The 16782-nt window shown below is 41.5% G+C and overlaps 1 protein-coding gene and 1 long non-coding RNA gene across 29 annotated transcripts in view; both read left to right on the top strand.

Moving 5' to 3' along the window:
• The window catches only part of DOCK9 (dedicator of cytokinesis 9), a 132542-nt gene extending 126187 nt beyond the window's left edge, over positions 1-6355 (top strand). For all 28 annotated transcript variants that reach the window (XM_083735175.1, XM_083735174.1, XM_083735170.1 and 25 more), the window contains 4 exons: positions 967-1157; positions 2538-2638; positions 2736-2874; positions 5190-6355. In XM_083735175.1, the coding sequence (XP_083591301.1) occupies positions 967-1157; positions 2538-2638; positions 2736-2874; positions 5190-5312 (554 nt within the window). In that variant the 3' untranslated portion in view covers positions 5313-6355. The remainder of the gene's footprint in view (positions 1-966; positions 1158-2537; positions 2639-2735; positions 2875-5189) is intronic.
• A 2901-nt stretch (positions 6356-9256) lies between these two features.
• On the top strand, positions 9257-14510 carry LOC310843027. Its single transcript, XR_014563471.1, has 3 exons — positions 9257-10376; positions 10614-11919; positions 12295-14510. It is a non-coding gene; the product is annotated as an uncharacterized lncRNA (long non-coding RNA).
• The last annotated feature ends 2272 nt before the right edge of the window (positions 14511-16782 follow it).

Raw genomic sequence — 16782 nt, 5'->3', positions numbered from 1 at the left:
TTCATTCCTCCTGAGCCATTCCCTTCTATTGAAGATCAGAGCTATGTGTGCCACAGGCTTGCCATACAACTAGTCTACTACCCTTAGGCTCACTGGAGTATGCTACCCCATTTTGCTTCATCCCTAAACTGGCCTAGTATGTACTGTTGCAGTCCCGTGAATAGCTAATAGATAGGTAGGTAGATATTTAAGTTGACTCAAACATTTATTGCCTCTCAATTGCCTTATGTTCATGTGCCAATATGTCAAGGCCAGGGTCCAGTTATTTTGTATGCTGACTCATGGCTACTCTTTGCACCAGGATTACTGGTAGCTTAAAGACTGACACTGCATGTGAACAACTGTTATTGCTAATAGCTAATCTCCTGGCAAAGAACCAAGTGGAAACAGTAGTGTTGTCATCCTTCTTTAGATAACAAAATGTGAATTACATAAACTAAACAAATAGAAAAGCATAGAAAGACCCATGCTTAATATTTTTCTAAGTTTTTCCCACCTGTTGGTTTACCCAGTTGATACTTAATCATTAGTCCTTTCTAGATAGAACAGCATGTAACTTTCATGGGCTAGCAGACAGTATTATGTATGTCCCACATAATGAGAAGATACAGGCTAGTCTTCTTCTGCAGATCAGAATTGTTCCAGGGGCAAACAAAACAAAAGAAGCACAGTCTGAAGAGCAGGGGTAGCCAATGTAGTGCCTTCCAGATGTTTTGCACTAAACTCTTGTTATCCCAGACCACAGGCAATGAGAACTGGTGCTGATGGGAAATGTCGTTCCAAACATCTGGACACATCACATTGATTAGCCTTGCTCTATAGAATCATGCTATTAAAATATAGGTTTGTTTGTTTACAAGTCTACTTGCTCCCAAAATAAAAAGCATTGACTTGCAAGTTTCTTAATATTTCAAGATAGCATGAGTATAGTCGTGTAAACATAATTTCACTGTTTTCTTTCCCTAGCTATACATTGTTTTCCATATGTAAAGAAGCGGATTCCCATAATGTATCAACACCATACAGATTTAAACCCAATTGAAGTCGCTATTGATGAAATGAGTAAGAAGGTTGCTGAGCTCCGGCAACTTTGTTCATCAGCTGAAGTAGATATGATCAAACTTCAGTTGAAGCTGCAGGGTAGTGTTAGCGTTCAGGTATGTTGATTAAATTGATTAAGGTGTGGAGTTTTCCTTTACCTTAAAATCGGCTAATAAGCTTCTTCCCGCTTTAGAATTCTGTTTATGTGTTTGTGTCACACCGATAAAATAATATGCAGTGCCAACAATGTCCATTGAATAAGAGTGGTAGACTTTGAATTTGAGACTAAGTTTTACTCAGAATAGACCTATTGAAATTAATAGGCCTAACCTATTCATATCCATTTATTTCTGTAGGTCTATTCTGAGTAAAATGTAGTTGAATACCACCACAGGTTCAACACTGCAATCACTTGAGCAATTTGTTAATTCTCAACCTTATTTCACAGGAAGCCCTTTCATTTGTAGTTCTGTTTGGGTGTTATCCCTCATGAGATTAATGCATAAGCTTATAAATCACCTGAAGCAGCGCTTTGCTTGTAGAGCAAGCTGCTTACTACAGGTGTGCCCTCTGGCAAGCCCATACACAGCGGAGAGCAGCCGGGTACACTTGCCCCAGGCCTTGGAGGATAAGGCTACTGGGGGGGCCTGCAATACCTACAGTCATGCCAGGAATGCCCTGTGCCTCCCAACTGACCAGGAACCTAATGGGTGAAACACGCATGTCTGTCTGTATGTACTGCAAGGCTTCGATAGTAAAATCTAGACCTGCATACAAGTGTGTAGCATCAGATCAAATTAGGTTTCAGTGCTGTGGTGACACATCTCATGGATAAGGCTCAGACAATCTCCTGCATGGATATGCCCTCCCATGCAGGGTTGGTGCCAGCAAGCACAACCCCACTCTTCCCTCATGGAGAAGTTAATCAGATGAAGAGTAATGCCTGTGCAGAGCTTCTGTCTAGTTAGTCACTTGTGTGCAACTTGTTCCTTTCATGGGTATGAACTCAGTAGTGTTTTTGCACCAGAAGGGCAGGATAGGTAAAGGTAAAGGGACCCCTGACCATTAGGTCCAGTCGTGACCGACTCTGGGGTTGCGGCGCTCATCTCGCTTTACTGGCCGAGGGAGCCAGCGTACAGCTTCCGGGTCATGTGGCCAGCATCTGGCAAACCAGAGCAGTGCATGGAAATGCCATTTACCTTCCTGCTGGAGTGGTACCTATTGATCTACTTGCACTTTGACGTGCTAGGTTGGCGGGAGCTCACCCTGTCCTGTCACAGGGATTCGAACCGCCAACCTTCTGATCGGCAAGTCCTAGGTTCTATGGTTTAACCCACAGCGCCACCCGCATCCCTTATAAATGTTTTAATAAATACAGGCTATTTTTCAGAAATGTATTTGACTTGTTTATAGCCCTATTCAGAGGGATGAGCAAAACTGCTTTTAATATTATTGCGGGGGGGGACACATAATTTTAACTGTTTATATATTTTTAGGTTAATGCTGGGCCATTGGCATATGCCAGAGCTTTTCTGGATGATACAAGCACCAAACGGTATCCAGACAATAAACTAAAGTTACTCAAGGAAGTTTTCAGGTAAAAAAATATGAAAGTTTATTAAGTTTGTTTTTAGAACTTTGAGATTAGAACCATTCTCAATATATTTCATTTTATTAAATTAAATTTATTTCAGACAATTTGTTGAAGCTTGTGGGCAGGCCTTAGAAGTAAATGAGCGGCTTATAAAAGAAGATCAGATAGAATATCAAGAAGGAATGAAGGCTAATTACAGAGAAATGGCAAAAGAACTCTCTGAAATCATGCATGAACAAGTATGTACTGAACATTAAGTATTTGATTCAGGTCATCCTGTTTTGGTTGAGAAGAACCAAATCTTTTTCTTGGAATTCTTTATTATTTAAGTATTTAACTCAGAGGATCCAATTCTTTAGTATATTCCTGATTGTAAATTGCCAATAACAATTTACTGCTTTGAGGGTGGTGGTTGTTTTTTACACTCAAGTTTCTTTCTGTAAGCCACCTTAGGGGAAAGACAAGGTATAAATAAATGTGAAACAATTATAATATGTATTTTTATGACATTAAATAATATAATGATGCTGAAGGAAATGGGTTAAGACTTCCACCCTGGAATGTTTTATCTAAAGTTAATATTTATAGTAGATGTTAATGGATAATGCCCTTGAAGCATATGCTATGATTTATTAACTGCTGTAACAGAGTTATCTAACAATAAATCGTTTCATTTCTTCCATTCTGGTTGGTACAATGCAGACAATTTCATGAATTCAGTTGTATGGGGGATTTTAAAATAACAGAATTACAAAGAAAATCAGTTTAGTTGGTACATGAATCAGACTTAAATGCAGTAGCCTAACTTGCCTTAAGCCTGCTAGTTCTAATATGAAAAATGGGCACTTTTCTCTCCCTTTTTTCCCTTCTTGTCCCCTAATAAAACAGCTTAATTGATTATTATACTATACATGGCGATATAACACTAGAATATGGTCAGTCCACAAGTACACCATAATTTGCTTTGCTAAAAGAATGACTTCTGCTGTGACTGTGTTCCAACATTGCATGTTCAAGAAGTAATAGATTTCTAACCATTCCTCTACAGCAAGGAATGGGGAACCTCAGGCTCAGGGGCTGCATGCCTCTGTATTTGACAGTTTGAACTCTCCCCAGGCTACTTACTTCTCTGAGCCTAAATATGCCCTAAATATTTTTGCCCAGCTAGAATGTGCCCTTGAACTCGGACAGCGCCTCTTGTTTGTCTGGACACAGTGTAGAGAAGAGGGGTGGGCAAATGCGAGTAGAAATTAGCCTACCACACCAAGATAAAATTAACATTAATTGCTCCACCCACTTTTGCCTCTGACTGCCCACCACAGGCTACTTTCCCCTGCCCAGAAGGCCCTTGAGCTAAAAAGGTTCCCCTTTCCTGTTTTACGGATTTAATTTCGATTTGAAGGTCATGTATTTTCCCATTGGAAAATGTAATCATAATGGAAGCAGCTCTTAAATACCAAGGAAACAGTCATTTTATGGAAATATAAGTGCATGGCTTGCATGTAAATTTGGTTGTACTACCTATTCTGCAAACATTGGAATGTCCATTTTGCTTTCTTAAATAAATGTTTCAGAGATATTTTTTTCCTGTTTAATACATTTTATAGAAATCTTAATGGGCATCTCTCTTTCTTCCTTCCCTTTCCCCCTATGCTGCTTTGAAAATGTGATCAGCTGGGATGGTAATACATTTTTAGTTTCTCTTTCGAGTTCTGAGTTTTGTTTAACTTCCTTTACACAATATATAATGTGGAATTTGTAGTGCAGAACTGAGGGGAGACTTAGGCTTTATTTCATTTTAATGTTGAATAGTCAATCATTATGCATATCACTATTGCTTAACAGAATGTTTATCAGTCAGATAATAATGCTTTGCTACACTGCTTCTTACAAAACTAACAGGGCAATCAGATTTTTTTAAAAGAAGAAGATGATCTAGTTTCTTGACAGAAGTCAGAGAGGGGTGAATTTTAGCTAAACATCTTTCTTTGCTATTTTCAGAACCAGTCACAAAATTAAACATATATTAATTAAGAAGGTCATCTGACCTATATCTAACTTTTGTGTCACTATAGACTTGCTCCCTATCATAATTCCAATGATCTAGAAATACATTCCATTTAAATCAAGTTGGACTTTGCTTCCAAGTAGAGATGGGGGAGAAATTTAATCCTGATTGCATTTAAAACTGAATCTACCTAATTCCCACTTTTTGAAACAGTATGCAAACCAGAAAACAGCCATCCTTGGAAATTCGCAGGCTTCCCAATTTTGTAATGCAGTTCTCCTGCCAAGCAGTATGTAGAAAAATGCTTATTTGGTGAAAATAATATACAAAACTGCATTATATTAGAGAAAATATGCTTTGCAAGGATATATGTGCTAGGCAGAGGTGCATACTAAAATGTGTCCCCCCTACTTGCTGTATCTGAAGTTAGGTCCCCGTTCACATTTTAGCTAGAAGCCAAAGGACAAGCCCATGGTTACCCCACTCTTTTGAAAAACCTTCTCCTCCCTCAACCATGTCTAAGGCATGTGTTTTTCTCTCTTTAAGATTACCGCTATGGAAGAAAAAGCCAGTGTAATGCCCAACTCGCTACACATTTTCAATGCCATTAGTGGGACACCAACAAGCACAACAGTTCATGGGATGCCCAGCTCTTCTTCAGTGGCCTAAGCATTTTGTAACGGAAAGCGCTGCTTACCTTGGAACACAAGTGGATCTTTGAACATTTGCAAACTCAGGATGAAATCCAAATCTGAAAGAGGACTGTGAAGATACTAACAATTGAGCATGCTTAAATCTCTGGGTCAGTCAGGGATAAGGAAATAGTAAGAGGTAGATTTCTAAAACATATACTGATGGTGCACATATTTTTTATATTCTGCTGGCAATATTACAACACCCAACACAAAATTGTTCTGGGGAACTTAACTGGTTCTTCTGCTCTGATAATGATATTCTAAAATAAATGGCACATTATAGGCAAGTGTTATGGAATGTAAGTTTGCAGACATAAACCATAAAAGTGTTCTTTGATATATGCACATACAAACTGATATAAAGTACAAACACTATTAGACTTAATAGGCACTAATTTGAGGGGTTAATGTAGGTAGAAGTAGTTTTTTGTACTGTTGACTATAACAGTTGTGCACCATTTTATACCTTGTTGGCATTTTGGAGAGCATATGAGCTTAAAATTGATCAAGCAGTTGCATCCAACCAAAGGTTACCATATGTTACTAACTAACTATATATTAAGCAAGACATGTACATATTTGTTAATACAACCCATAAACCCTGTACATAAATGAAATGCATTTCTAAACATTTTTAATATTCATACCAGCTTTCATCCTTCTACAATTGTGATAAATTCATGTTCATTCCAAGTAAATGCTCTATTTTCTTTTACAGTTATTGTATATAAATACAGTAAGTGCAATATGAGGTTGTATACAGTTTCTATAACGTTATGCACTGTTTTTAAAAAGAATACATAATTTTTGCCAAAGTGATGGAGTATATAAGTGGTGATAAACTACTGTGGCTAAATGGTGATGTAATTTAAAGCTTTTGCTATATTGTTTTAAGACATGAATTAGTAATTTTATATTTGAGAAAGATAAAGGGTTTTAATTTTATTTAACTGGAATCACTGGCCTGCTGTAATTAAACATTATGTACTTCATCTATATTAAAAAGGAATTAATTTATGTAGAGTGTGGTTGGATCATTTTATTTTGCTGCTGTAAAGGAACACTGTGTATTAAATCAATTTATGGAGGGTGTCGCTGGGCTATCAGGTTGGTCTTAGGATGACAAGGCAGGAGCAAAATTCTTCAGGGATGTGATTGGCTCCCCATCATTTTTCCACTCCTGCCTACAATAAGCAGATCACTTCTGTTTTTTCTGTCAGGTTTACTCACTTTTCTTTGCTATTTTTTCTTTATTTGCCTTCTCCAAATCTCTTCTTGGCTCCGCTGATATCAGTTGCCCTTTCCTTTACTAGGGGGGAAAAAAGGATATATACCATATACGATATCTTTATTGTCATTGTCCCATGCAGAACAATGAAATTGAAAAACTACATGAAACATTCAAAACCCCCTAAAAACTCTGAAACCCCATTTTAAAATACACTATACTATAGAGACCCCTTATGCTGCGTTTAGAACCAGAATTGCATTTGTGTAGAAACTGTTTCTACACAAGGAAGGAAGACAAAAATTATTTACCTCAGATTCCCTCTGTGTTCTGTTTTCCTGCCTTTTTTTGTTCCAATGCGCATGCACGTGCGCACACACACCCTTGCTTTGTTTGCTGGTGGATGTGGTTTTTCTGCCTGCTTTTTTGGGTCAGAAAGAGAGGAAGGCATATTGGGTGAGACAACCTTTGAAGCAAAAGCAAAAGGGAAGCTCCTTTGCTTGGACTGAGGCCTCAGCCCCAGTCGCTCTGGAGCGCCATTTCTCCCAGTTTGTGGCCTTAGGGTTTGTCGATCCAGTGAGTCTCCTCATGACCTGCTGAGCTCTGTCTCCTCATGGTATTCTGAGCTCTGTTCCTTCCTCCTGATTTACAGTGGTGCCTTGGGTTACATATGCTTCAGGTTACATATGCTTCAGGTTACAGAATCCGCTAACCCAGAAATAGTACCTCGGGTTAAGAACTTTGCTTCAGGATGAGAACAGAAATCGTGCTCCGGTGACGCGGCAGCAGCAGGAGGCCCCATTAGCTAAAGTGGTGCTTCAGGTTAAGAACGGGCCTCCGGAACGAATTAAGTACTTAACCTGAGGTACCACTGTACTGAGCTTGGTAAGCTTTTGTCTTCCCGGGCTCCCTAGCCTTAAGCTCTTTTCCATGACAAGAGGTCCAACAGGCCTAGTTAGCCATGACCCTCACTGCCCTGGGAAGCCTCTCGGGGCAAAGGAGGAGGAGGAGGATGAAACCTTGGAGGCAGTGGCAGCATGCCAGCGGGAGACAGGCCAGACAAATGGAGTTTGAATCGAGAAAGAGGCAACTGTTATGGGAGAGGTGAAGATCTTCCTCCCTTGCCCACATGTGGACTTCCTCTTCCCCACATGCTTCTTCATTTCTCCCAGCTCAGGAGAAGGATGGTTTAAATTCACAGGATCCCTCCCAGCTTTTTTGCTCTCCTTCATCTTCGGATGAGGACGGCTTAAGGGGCTTCCTGAGGCAGTTTCTCCAATTTATGGCCAAAAAAAGAACAGCAGCGGCCTTCCAACTCCAATCCCATCCTCGTAATAATAATAATAATAATAATAATAATCAGGTTTGCAGTTGACTCCCCACTTAATTGCTCTGTTGAAGGAGACTTTGATTGCATCCATTGCCTCTGAGGGAGGAGAGTGAAGTGAAAGTGAGGTTACTGAGGAACTGCAATCTCACTGTCTGTTTCAGGATGTGAATCATATGTGGCTACTGTGCAGAGCCTCTAGATTTGAATTCCTCTCCTCAAGAAGCCCCCACCCCACCCCAGCTCATCTTGAGAGATTACTCTGCATTGCTTTGCCAAGTTCTCCTGGCTTAAAGATACACTGTGCAGTGGGGAAAAAATAAGTATGAAAATTTGTATTGACTGACAGAGCACCACACCTCTCCTGCTGCCCTGCTCTGAAATAGCTGGGTTTGAGCAAAATGCTTCCATACTTCCCTCCTTTGCTAAGGGGACAGATGAAATTCTGCTATCTGGGCTGCCCTTGATTCACAGGACAAAGGCAGCTCTTAATTTGCAAAAGAAAAAGAAAGCCCAAGTCCCCGTCAACATTTTATCCTCAGCAAACAGGAAAAAGCTCTTTATTGGATATTTATTTCTATTGGATCCTAGAACTATAGGCAGACAGGATCCTAGAATGCAACAACCTGATTGGCCAGCAGGAGCAGCCCAATCAGACCCCAGGCGGAATTTAGTCAGCCTGTTAGGCCAGTAGGATACTAGGATGCCACAACTGATTGGCCTGCAGCAGGAAACATAATCAACCAATCAGTACTCATTGTGTAAATAATGTATATAAAGCCTGAGGTTTGGGGTGGGGGGATTCAATCACTGTTCCTATGAGCTGAAAGAAAGAGCATGAAATTAATACTTGACTGAGTATATTGAGAGCCTCAACTCATTTGCAACAAAACTGAAAGGAGAAGGAATTTAGACCCACCCCTTTCCTATAGACTGTTTGGGTGTGTTGTATCTCCCAGTCATCCCTCATCAATGACTGAAACCTCTTCTGCAGTGCCCACCAGTGTTACAGTTCATCTCGCCGTGTGCAAAGCCTCATCCCCGCCCCCCAAAAGGCACCTGGATCCTGCAAGAGGAAATCAGGATCAGACGCAGAAAAAGTGTATGTCCCCACAGGGCATGATCAATCAAGGGAGACTAGGAGGACTACATAGCTGGGGGCGGGGGGGGGAGTAAAGTACCATCTCCCTCCCTTGAGGCAGATCCCAATTTAAACTTTATTCTCAATAACTGCACAACTGTGTCCTACACTGTGACTACCATTGAAATACCTGTAAGGCTTAAATAGCTATGTAAAAGGTATGCCTAGTCTATTAAACAGCAACAAAGATACATCAGGGATGAGTTGTACCCTTCCCCCCTAGCCTCATTTACACCCCAAAGTCAGCCTGCTGAGGCATGTTCTATCGTTTCCATAGAAAGTGGTGCCGAGTCCAGAAGAAATGGAATGGACTGTGTGCACTTCAAATTGCAAGAGAGGCAATAACACATTTAAATATGGGGCCCCAGCAACAGAAGAAGAGGAAAAGGTACCCACTCCTCAGTGATTTCCAGCAGCTGGCCTTGTGGCCAAGACATCTGAGTGGAGAGATTTAAAAAAGATAGCTTGGTTGATACTGCTGACTTCTGGGTTTTGGAATTGGGGGAGAGTCATTGAATCTTGCCCAGAAATAATGGGGGGACGGGACTTTGTGCAAGCTCTAGAAAACGAGCACAGCAGGGAAAAGGCTGGGTCTAGAACCTTTCTCTCTCTTGTACTTGTGGTTTTTTTACTTAGAGGAACCTTTTTACATGGTTTTTTAATTGTAAATTAAAACTTACACTCTTATCTTGCTGCATATAGGCCAAGCCTGAGAGAAGTGTGGAAAAGAGCTCGTTATCCTTTGGCAAAGTGTCAAATATTTAAATAGAACCCTTGCCTTTCAGGTTGCTGCTGATTCGGGTTTGAACATGCAGCCTTGCACCATTGCATGCATTTTGAATCTTAGCCATGCATAGACTGTGCTCACAACATGGGCGCCTCAGGGAGGTTCATGGGTAGGCCGATACCCACTGTTCCTAGAAACCAGCACATCCACCCACCAGTGGCGCTAATACATAGGACCTGTTTGTCCATCTGATTGCCTGTTCTGACAGGAAGCAGGTCTCTTAAGGCCTTCGGCAGAGGTGTTTGCACAACACTTGCTAGAGTCATGATGGTTTCTTTTGTCACTGGAAGCAGTCTGTGCACACCCTGCCATTGACCCTGAAGCCGCAATGATGTTGTGCACCCTTTATGAATGGTGCACCAAACACACAGTGCCCAAACACAGCATCCTGCTCTTTATGCATAAAGGGCAGATAACCCTATTCCAAAAGTATAAAATACAACCCAAGACTTATCAATCCACATGCACATACTGAAGTGGAATCTCCTCCTTCCTAATTTTGCGGTTCAGTTACTCTTACCATTTGCTATTCTTGTCTAATCCTCTTCATATACAGTGGTACCTCAGGTTAAGTACTTAATTCATTCCGGAGGTCCGTACTTAACCTGAAACTGTTCTTAACCTGAAGCACCACTTTAGCTAATGGGGCCTCCTGCTGCTGCTACTGCGCCGCCGGAGCACAATTTCTGTTCTCATCCTGAAGCAAAGTTCTTAACCTCAGGTACCATTTCTGGGTTAGCAGAGTCTGTAACCTGAAGCATATGTAACCCGAGGTACCACTGTATTTTATAGATGATGATGATGATTAAAATTTGTATACCTCTTTATACCCATAGATCTCAGGTCAGTTCACAGGAGGGAGAGAGAGACCCCTATGTATGGGAGTGTGTCTTTGTGCGATGTTTAGGGTGCTTTTTGAAGATATTTTTACTATGAATGTATCATTTGACTTCAATTATATTGGTTCTAAATATAATTTGAAATTCTTGCTACACCAGGATTTTTGTAGTTTTGTTGCCTCTAATTTATATCTCACTATTTCAGCTAGTTACAGGTAGGTAGCCGTGTTGGTCTGCCATAGTCGAAACGAAATAAAAAAATTCCTTCCAGTAGCACCTTAGAGACCAACTAAGTTTGTTATTGGTATGAGCTTTCGTGTGCATGCACACTTCTTAGCTTACAATTAAAACCCATCACAATGACAGTGACAATCTCCTCATTTTACTGTTGATCATCTTGCCTACTATTTGCAGTTTCACTGACACATTTTAAGAATGGACACACCCTCCCAAGTGTTTCACATTAGGCTGGCAGAACTGGTTTTGTGAGAGTTAACACCTAATATTTAGTTTCTCTAGCTTAGTTGTTTCGCGCACTGGAAAATATCCACCTAGTGGCAGAAGGTTTGTCCTGTCAACTGAGATGACACTGCGTTCGGAAGCAGCAGTCTTTGAAACAATATTTTAATCTATTTAGGTCACACAAGCGTAACGGAGAAAGAAATTTCTAATTCAGTTACTCTTATCATTTGCTATTCTTGACTAATCCTCTTCATATATTTTAGAGATGATGATGATTAAAATTTTTGTACCTCTTTATACCCATAGATCTCAGGTCAGTTCACAGGAGAGAGTGGTAATCTTGCTGATCCCCATCCCCATTAGGAATGGGGAACCTGTGAGCCTCCAGATGTTGTTGGACGCTGTTAGCATGGTCAGTGGTCAGAAATTGTGGAAGCTGCAATCCACCAACATCTGGATGGTGATAGTTTTTAATGTTTGAAGTTTTATTTTGTTTAATATTCTGTTGGGAGCCGCCCAGAGTGGCTGGGGAAATCAAGCCAGATGGGCGGGCTATAAAAAATAAACTAGTAGTAGTAGTAGTAGTAGTAGTAGTAGTGCTCTCTGTAAGGAGAACTATGCTAACAGATCTCTGGCTTCAACCTAGAGCCAAAGGCTGTGCTCACACCACGCATTTAAAGCACATTGTCCCGTCCCCCCAAATCCTGGGAACTGGGATTTATCCCCCAGGACTACAATTCCCAGGACTGGGGGAAGTCAGGTGTTTTAAATGTACAGTCTGTGTGCATGGGACGCAGGTGGCACTGTGGGTTAAAGCCTCAGCGCCTAGGACTTGCCGATCGAAAGGTCGGCAGTTCGAATCCCTGCGGCGGGGTGCGCTCCCGCTGCTTGGTCCCAGCGCCTGCCAACCTAGCAGTTCGAAAGCACCTCCGGGTGCAAGTAGATAAATAGGGACCGCTTACCAGCGGGAAGGTAAACGGCGTTTCCGTGTGCGGCTCTGGCTCGCCAGAGCAGCGATGTCACGCTGGCCACGTGACCCAGAAGTGTCTCTGGACAGCGCTGGCCCCTGGCCTCTTGAGTGAGATGGGCGCACAACCCCAGAGTCTGTCAAGACTGGCCCGTACGGGCAGGGGTACCTTTACCTTTACCTTTACTGTGTGCATGCTGTGCAGCCTTAGCTCACACATGCACTATACAAAAGAGTTCCCAATCTGCTGACTGTAGGGTCAGAGGGAGTGTATGGAACCTTTTTCAACCTAGATTATCTGAAAATACATTAGAATTTAAAGCTACATAACAGCTAAAGGGAAGAAATTATACCTTCATAAGGTCTATGTTTGGAATGTAGGTAACACAATCACTCGGGTTTGGCCAATACCTTTATAACCTTTGCCTGAATTTAACAGAGGTGACTCACATTGTTTGTGCTTCCATCTTCAATAGTTAGGGATGTGTGAAACTGATTAAAATCCTTGCACCACCCCTTAGAATTTTGCAGATATTGTACCCAAATAGAAATCTCTGAATTTGCCTCATATTTCAAGGTAGGCAAAATCTGGCATTAAGTGGAAACCCACTGGGTTTCCCTTAGTCTTTTTGACATTCCTCTGCTTCTCTCAACATTCGTTTGATGTTTTACTGAAGCAAGGAACCTCGTCCACACCCACTTCCAGCCCAATTTGGTGTCAGTGATGTTTGTCTAGAAGGAGATACAATGTGAGACATTATCTTGTGCATAAGTTCTGTTCATATTCAGAACGTGGCAAGCACCTAAATGCTGTCCCAAATCCAATGTGAGAAAAGCCATGTGAGCACAGATTTAAAACCCAGCACTGGAAACCACAGTACAGTGGTACCTCAGTTTTTGAACAGCTTAGTTCCCGAACAACTCAGAACCCGAACTCTGCAAACCTGGAAGTAAGTGTTCCGGTTTTCGAATTTTGCCTCGGAAGCCGAATGTGCTCCTGAGCTTCTATTTCTAATGTTGTGCAGCAAATTTAATTCCTTTTACCCTTAAGCAGCAAATTTAAGTTGTCAGAATCTACCAGTCACAGTTGCATGCAGGAACCGCCAGAAGACTAGAAAGAAATCCAAGACAGAAATGACACCGCCAGGTGAGTCAGTAGCACTTACCTATGTTTGGTATATTTTTGTATGCCTTCCTCCTCCTCCTCCTCCTCAAATCAGACTTGAGGTCAAGCCTTTTTCCTCCAACTAGGACGGTATAATTTAGATTACAACATAACTGTGGGCAGCTTCTGTTTAGAGGTGTTTAAAGTTTCACAGTGAATTCCAGTATGTCAAAACAAACACAACAGGGAGGGAGCCTGTTGCACTTGGAGCAGGGAGAAAAGGCCCGAATCCCTGTCCAGCTATAAATCTCTGTGATGTTGTTGTAGGCAGCTCACTAACATTCTTATCCTAATTCGAACTGTTTTAAAATAAAATGGGAAAATAGCACCGTGGGCCATTCTGAGCTCCTTGGAGCATGGGCAGGGACATAAATATACATAAATCTAGCTGCGTTGTTAATAAATGTTTTCTGTTTTCACTTGATGTTGTATTTAACTGAAATATTGTTTTATTATGTTTTAGTGTTGTTCCCCACTCTGAGATTGTGTGAATGATGAAGAGCAGGTTACAAATAATATAAATGCATAAATAATTAGTAAGTAAGTAATCGCCTTTCTCCCTGGACTCCAGAGGGCATTTCTAAACCTTTAGGAAGCAGGAAGAGGAGGAAGGGATTTGTCTTCTTCAGTTGCTCCTATAAGGAGAAGGAGCCTTCCTTCCAGCATCCCCAGTTATCCCTACCAGGGCAATGGCAGTGAAGCAAGAATTCCAGCTAAGCTCAGCATTTGCCATCGCCAGTAGCATTAGTGTTGATCTGGATAAGGGTGGGGCATTTTTTCCCCTGATCCTGCCCCTTGTCCCAGTGCTGGTTTCAGGCTGGTACAGATGAGAGGCTTGGAGCTTCTTAGTATCCAGTGGACCAAAGCTCAGCTCTGTTTCACACAGTCCCATTACTCACCATTTTAGCGCCCTATACTTGCTACCATTTGTGGATGCACCACCAATAGTAATGTTCCAGGTGCCATGCTTTCTAATGATTGGTAGAAGGCAGTAGGTGAGCATGTATAGAGTATACTATTTTCTAACCTACTCCAGCAGCAATAATCAGGGAGTTAAAGCTGCATTCTTTCTATCCACTAGCTTGGAAATTATGTCAAAGAATCAATTTAAAAAAATCATTTTGTTGTAAACCCCTATAAGAACAACTAAAAAAAAACTTGCCTTGTCCTACTTTGAAATATTGGTGTAAATACAAAACAAAACTTGAGACCATCCAACTCCTAAGGGGCACAATTTATCTAATTATTTGTGGAAAATCAAGGCTATTAGTTCATAGATTTAAAAAAAAAATGTTTTCAATCTGGCCTGGAAATAAAAGTTTATTGAAGATAAGATTTGAAATGTACTTTGGAATCATGATGCTTCTTATCTCTCTTTCAGTTTCTATCTAATTCTTCCAATAGAAACAGGATAACACCCATGATGATGAAGATTAGACCAATAAATAATTGTGGGTCCGTCCAATCTGTTGTTTTACTGCAGGAGTTTGCAGCAACATCACTGATGCATTAAGATTACATTTGACGTGGATGTATACTGCATCCCGTTTCATCAGTTGTTCTGAGATACTTCCTTAATGTTTTCACATTACTGCATCTATGTTCACTTCACTATGATTCCATGCCACCATATTTTCATTTGTACACTTTTGTGTTTATGTTGGGATTGCTGTGCTAAACCATCCCTTCTTTCAGAGGGGAAAAAACCTTCCACAGAAATTCTGATATTTGGCACCAACAGAGTAAGTAGGTGGGGTGGCTACCTCATAAACATGTGGATACATTTCCTTTTACTAGACAGCAAACTCATTTCTGTGAGCAGAAGGCTATCTCAAATTGTTAAACACAGAAGAAAAAGAGTCAAGGCAGGAGAAGGGAGCCGGGTTGCGATTTCAGTCTTGGACTTTTCCTAAGGCATGGTTGGGGAACATGTGGGGTCCGCTAAAGTTAAAGGTAAACCTTATGCATCTTTAGATAAGAATCAGTTACCCGGTAGAAAAATGCCCCTATATTTCTGTTGGGTATATGCAACCTTGCATCCCTCCCATCAGTAAAGGGCAGAGTTGAGACTAGCAGATAAGTCAATGAGAATACACTTTGTGGTTTCCCACTAAACACCTAAGCTCTGCCTCTTCCTTCTGCACTCTCTCTCTCTCGGATGCCATTAAATTAGCTCCACTCATATATTGTAGAATCCCAAACCACTCATGAATATGAAGTGACCTTTTTTGTTTACCAGTTGGACCTCCTGTGTGTTTTAACTTTTAACTGTGGGTGCAATTTTTTTACTAGTAAAGGTAAAGGGACCCCTGACCATTAGTTCCAGTCGTGACCGACTCTGGGGTTGCGGCGCTCATCTCGCTTTATTGGCCGAGGGAGCCGGCGTACAGCTTCCGGGTCATGTGGCCAGCATGACTAAGCCGCTTCTGGCGAACCAGAGCAGCACACGGAAACGCCGTTTACCTTCACGCCGGAGCAGTACCTATTTATCTACTTGCACTTTGACGTGCTTTTGAACTGCTAGGTTGGCAGGAGCAGGGATTGAACAACGGGAGCTCACCCCGTCGCGGGGATTTGAACCGCCGGCCTTCTGATCGGCAAGTCCTAGGCTTTGTGGTTACTACTTACACCTTTAATCAGGGTCTGTCTGCCCATGAGACAGAGTGAATGCGCTGTCCTGTAGCAGGATCCTATGGGGCACTTTCCCTATGGCTGCCCTGTCTGTCCCTGTCACCGAAGTCGTGTGACCCCAGGTGAGGCTTCAGCAGAGGGACAGTAACACCTTCCCATTTCACCTCAGGCAGCAAAATGGAATGGGCCTTTAATGTTGTGTGTTTCAATATTGGCATCTACATTTATGCACGGAAGGTGGAAAGAAGTCACAAGAACCAGGCATTAGGCAACTAATCACAACCTGTTTGACAGTCATATAGCACTGGTTTCCTGACCTTGAAAACATCCGTTTCAACACCATATTCAAATGTGCCATGAGCTTCCTCAAACCCTAATATGTTCTAAAGAACATCGGGTGGGGAATTCTTATATAATAAAGACAATTTACATGGCAACAATCATCTGCCAAAAGCATTTCCCACACTAAACAGCTGTATTTATTTTTGTTTGGCTTCTCAGCTGAGGAGAAGGAATTGGGAGTTGAGAGAGAATCCTGCGCTTCTCTGCATTCCTTTATTTTTCATATTTTATTTTCAGCTTTCAATAATTTAACAATTTAACATCCAAATTACTTACTTATTCATCCCTTCTAGACTTCTCACCTCAGCTTCTCTGGATTCCTAGGGAAATAAAAATGTACTAAATATATAGTGTAAAGTCTGTCTGTAGTTTGTTTTTTTTCCTTTTCTTAGTTTACTACCTTGTTGTTGTTGTTTAGTCGTTTAGTCGTGTCCTACTCTTCGTGACCCCATGGACCAGAGAACGCCAGGCACCTCTGTCCTCCACTGCCTCCCGCAGTTTGGTCAAACTCATGCTGGTAACCTCGAAAACACTATCCAACCATCTCGTCCTCTG

The sequence above is a fragment of the Podarcis gaigeae genome, assembly GCF_964106915.1.
Source record: "Podarcis gaigeae genome assembly, chromosome: 4".
NCBI classification, from domain to species: Eukaryota; Metazoa; Chordata; class Lepidosauria; order Squamata; family Lacertidae; genus Podarcis; species Podarcis gaigeae.
The sequence above is the reverse complement of the archived record's forward strand: the minus strand, read 5'-3'. Positions and strand labels throughout refer to the sequence as shown.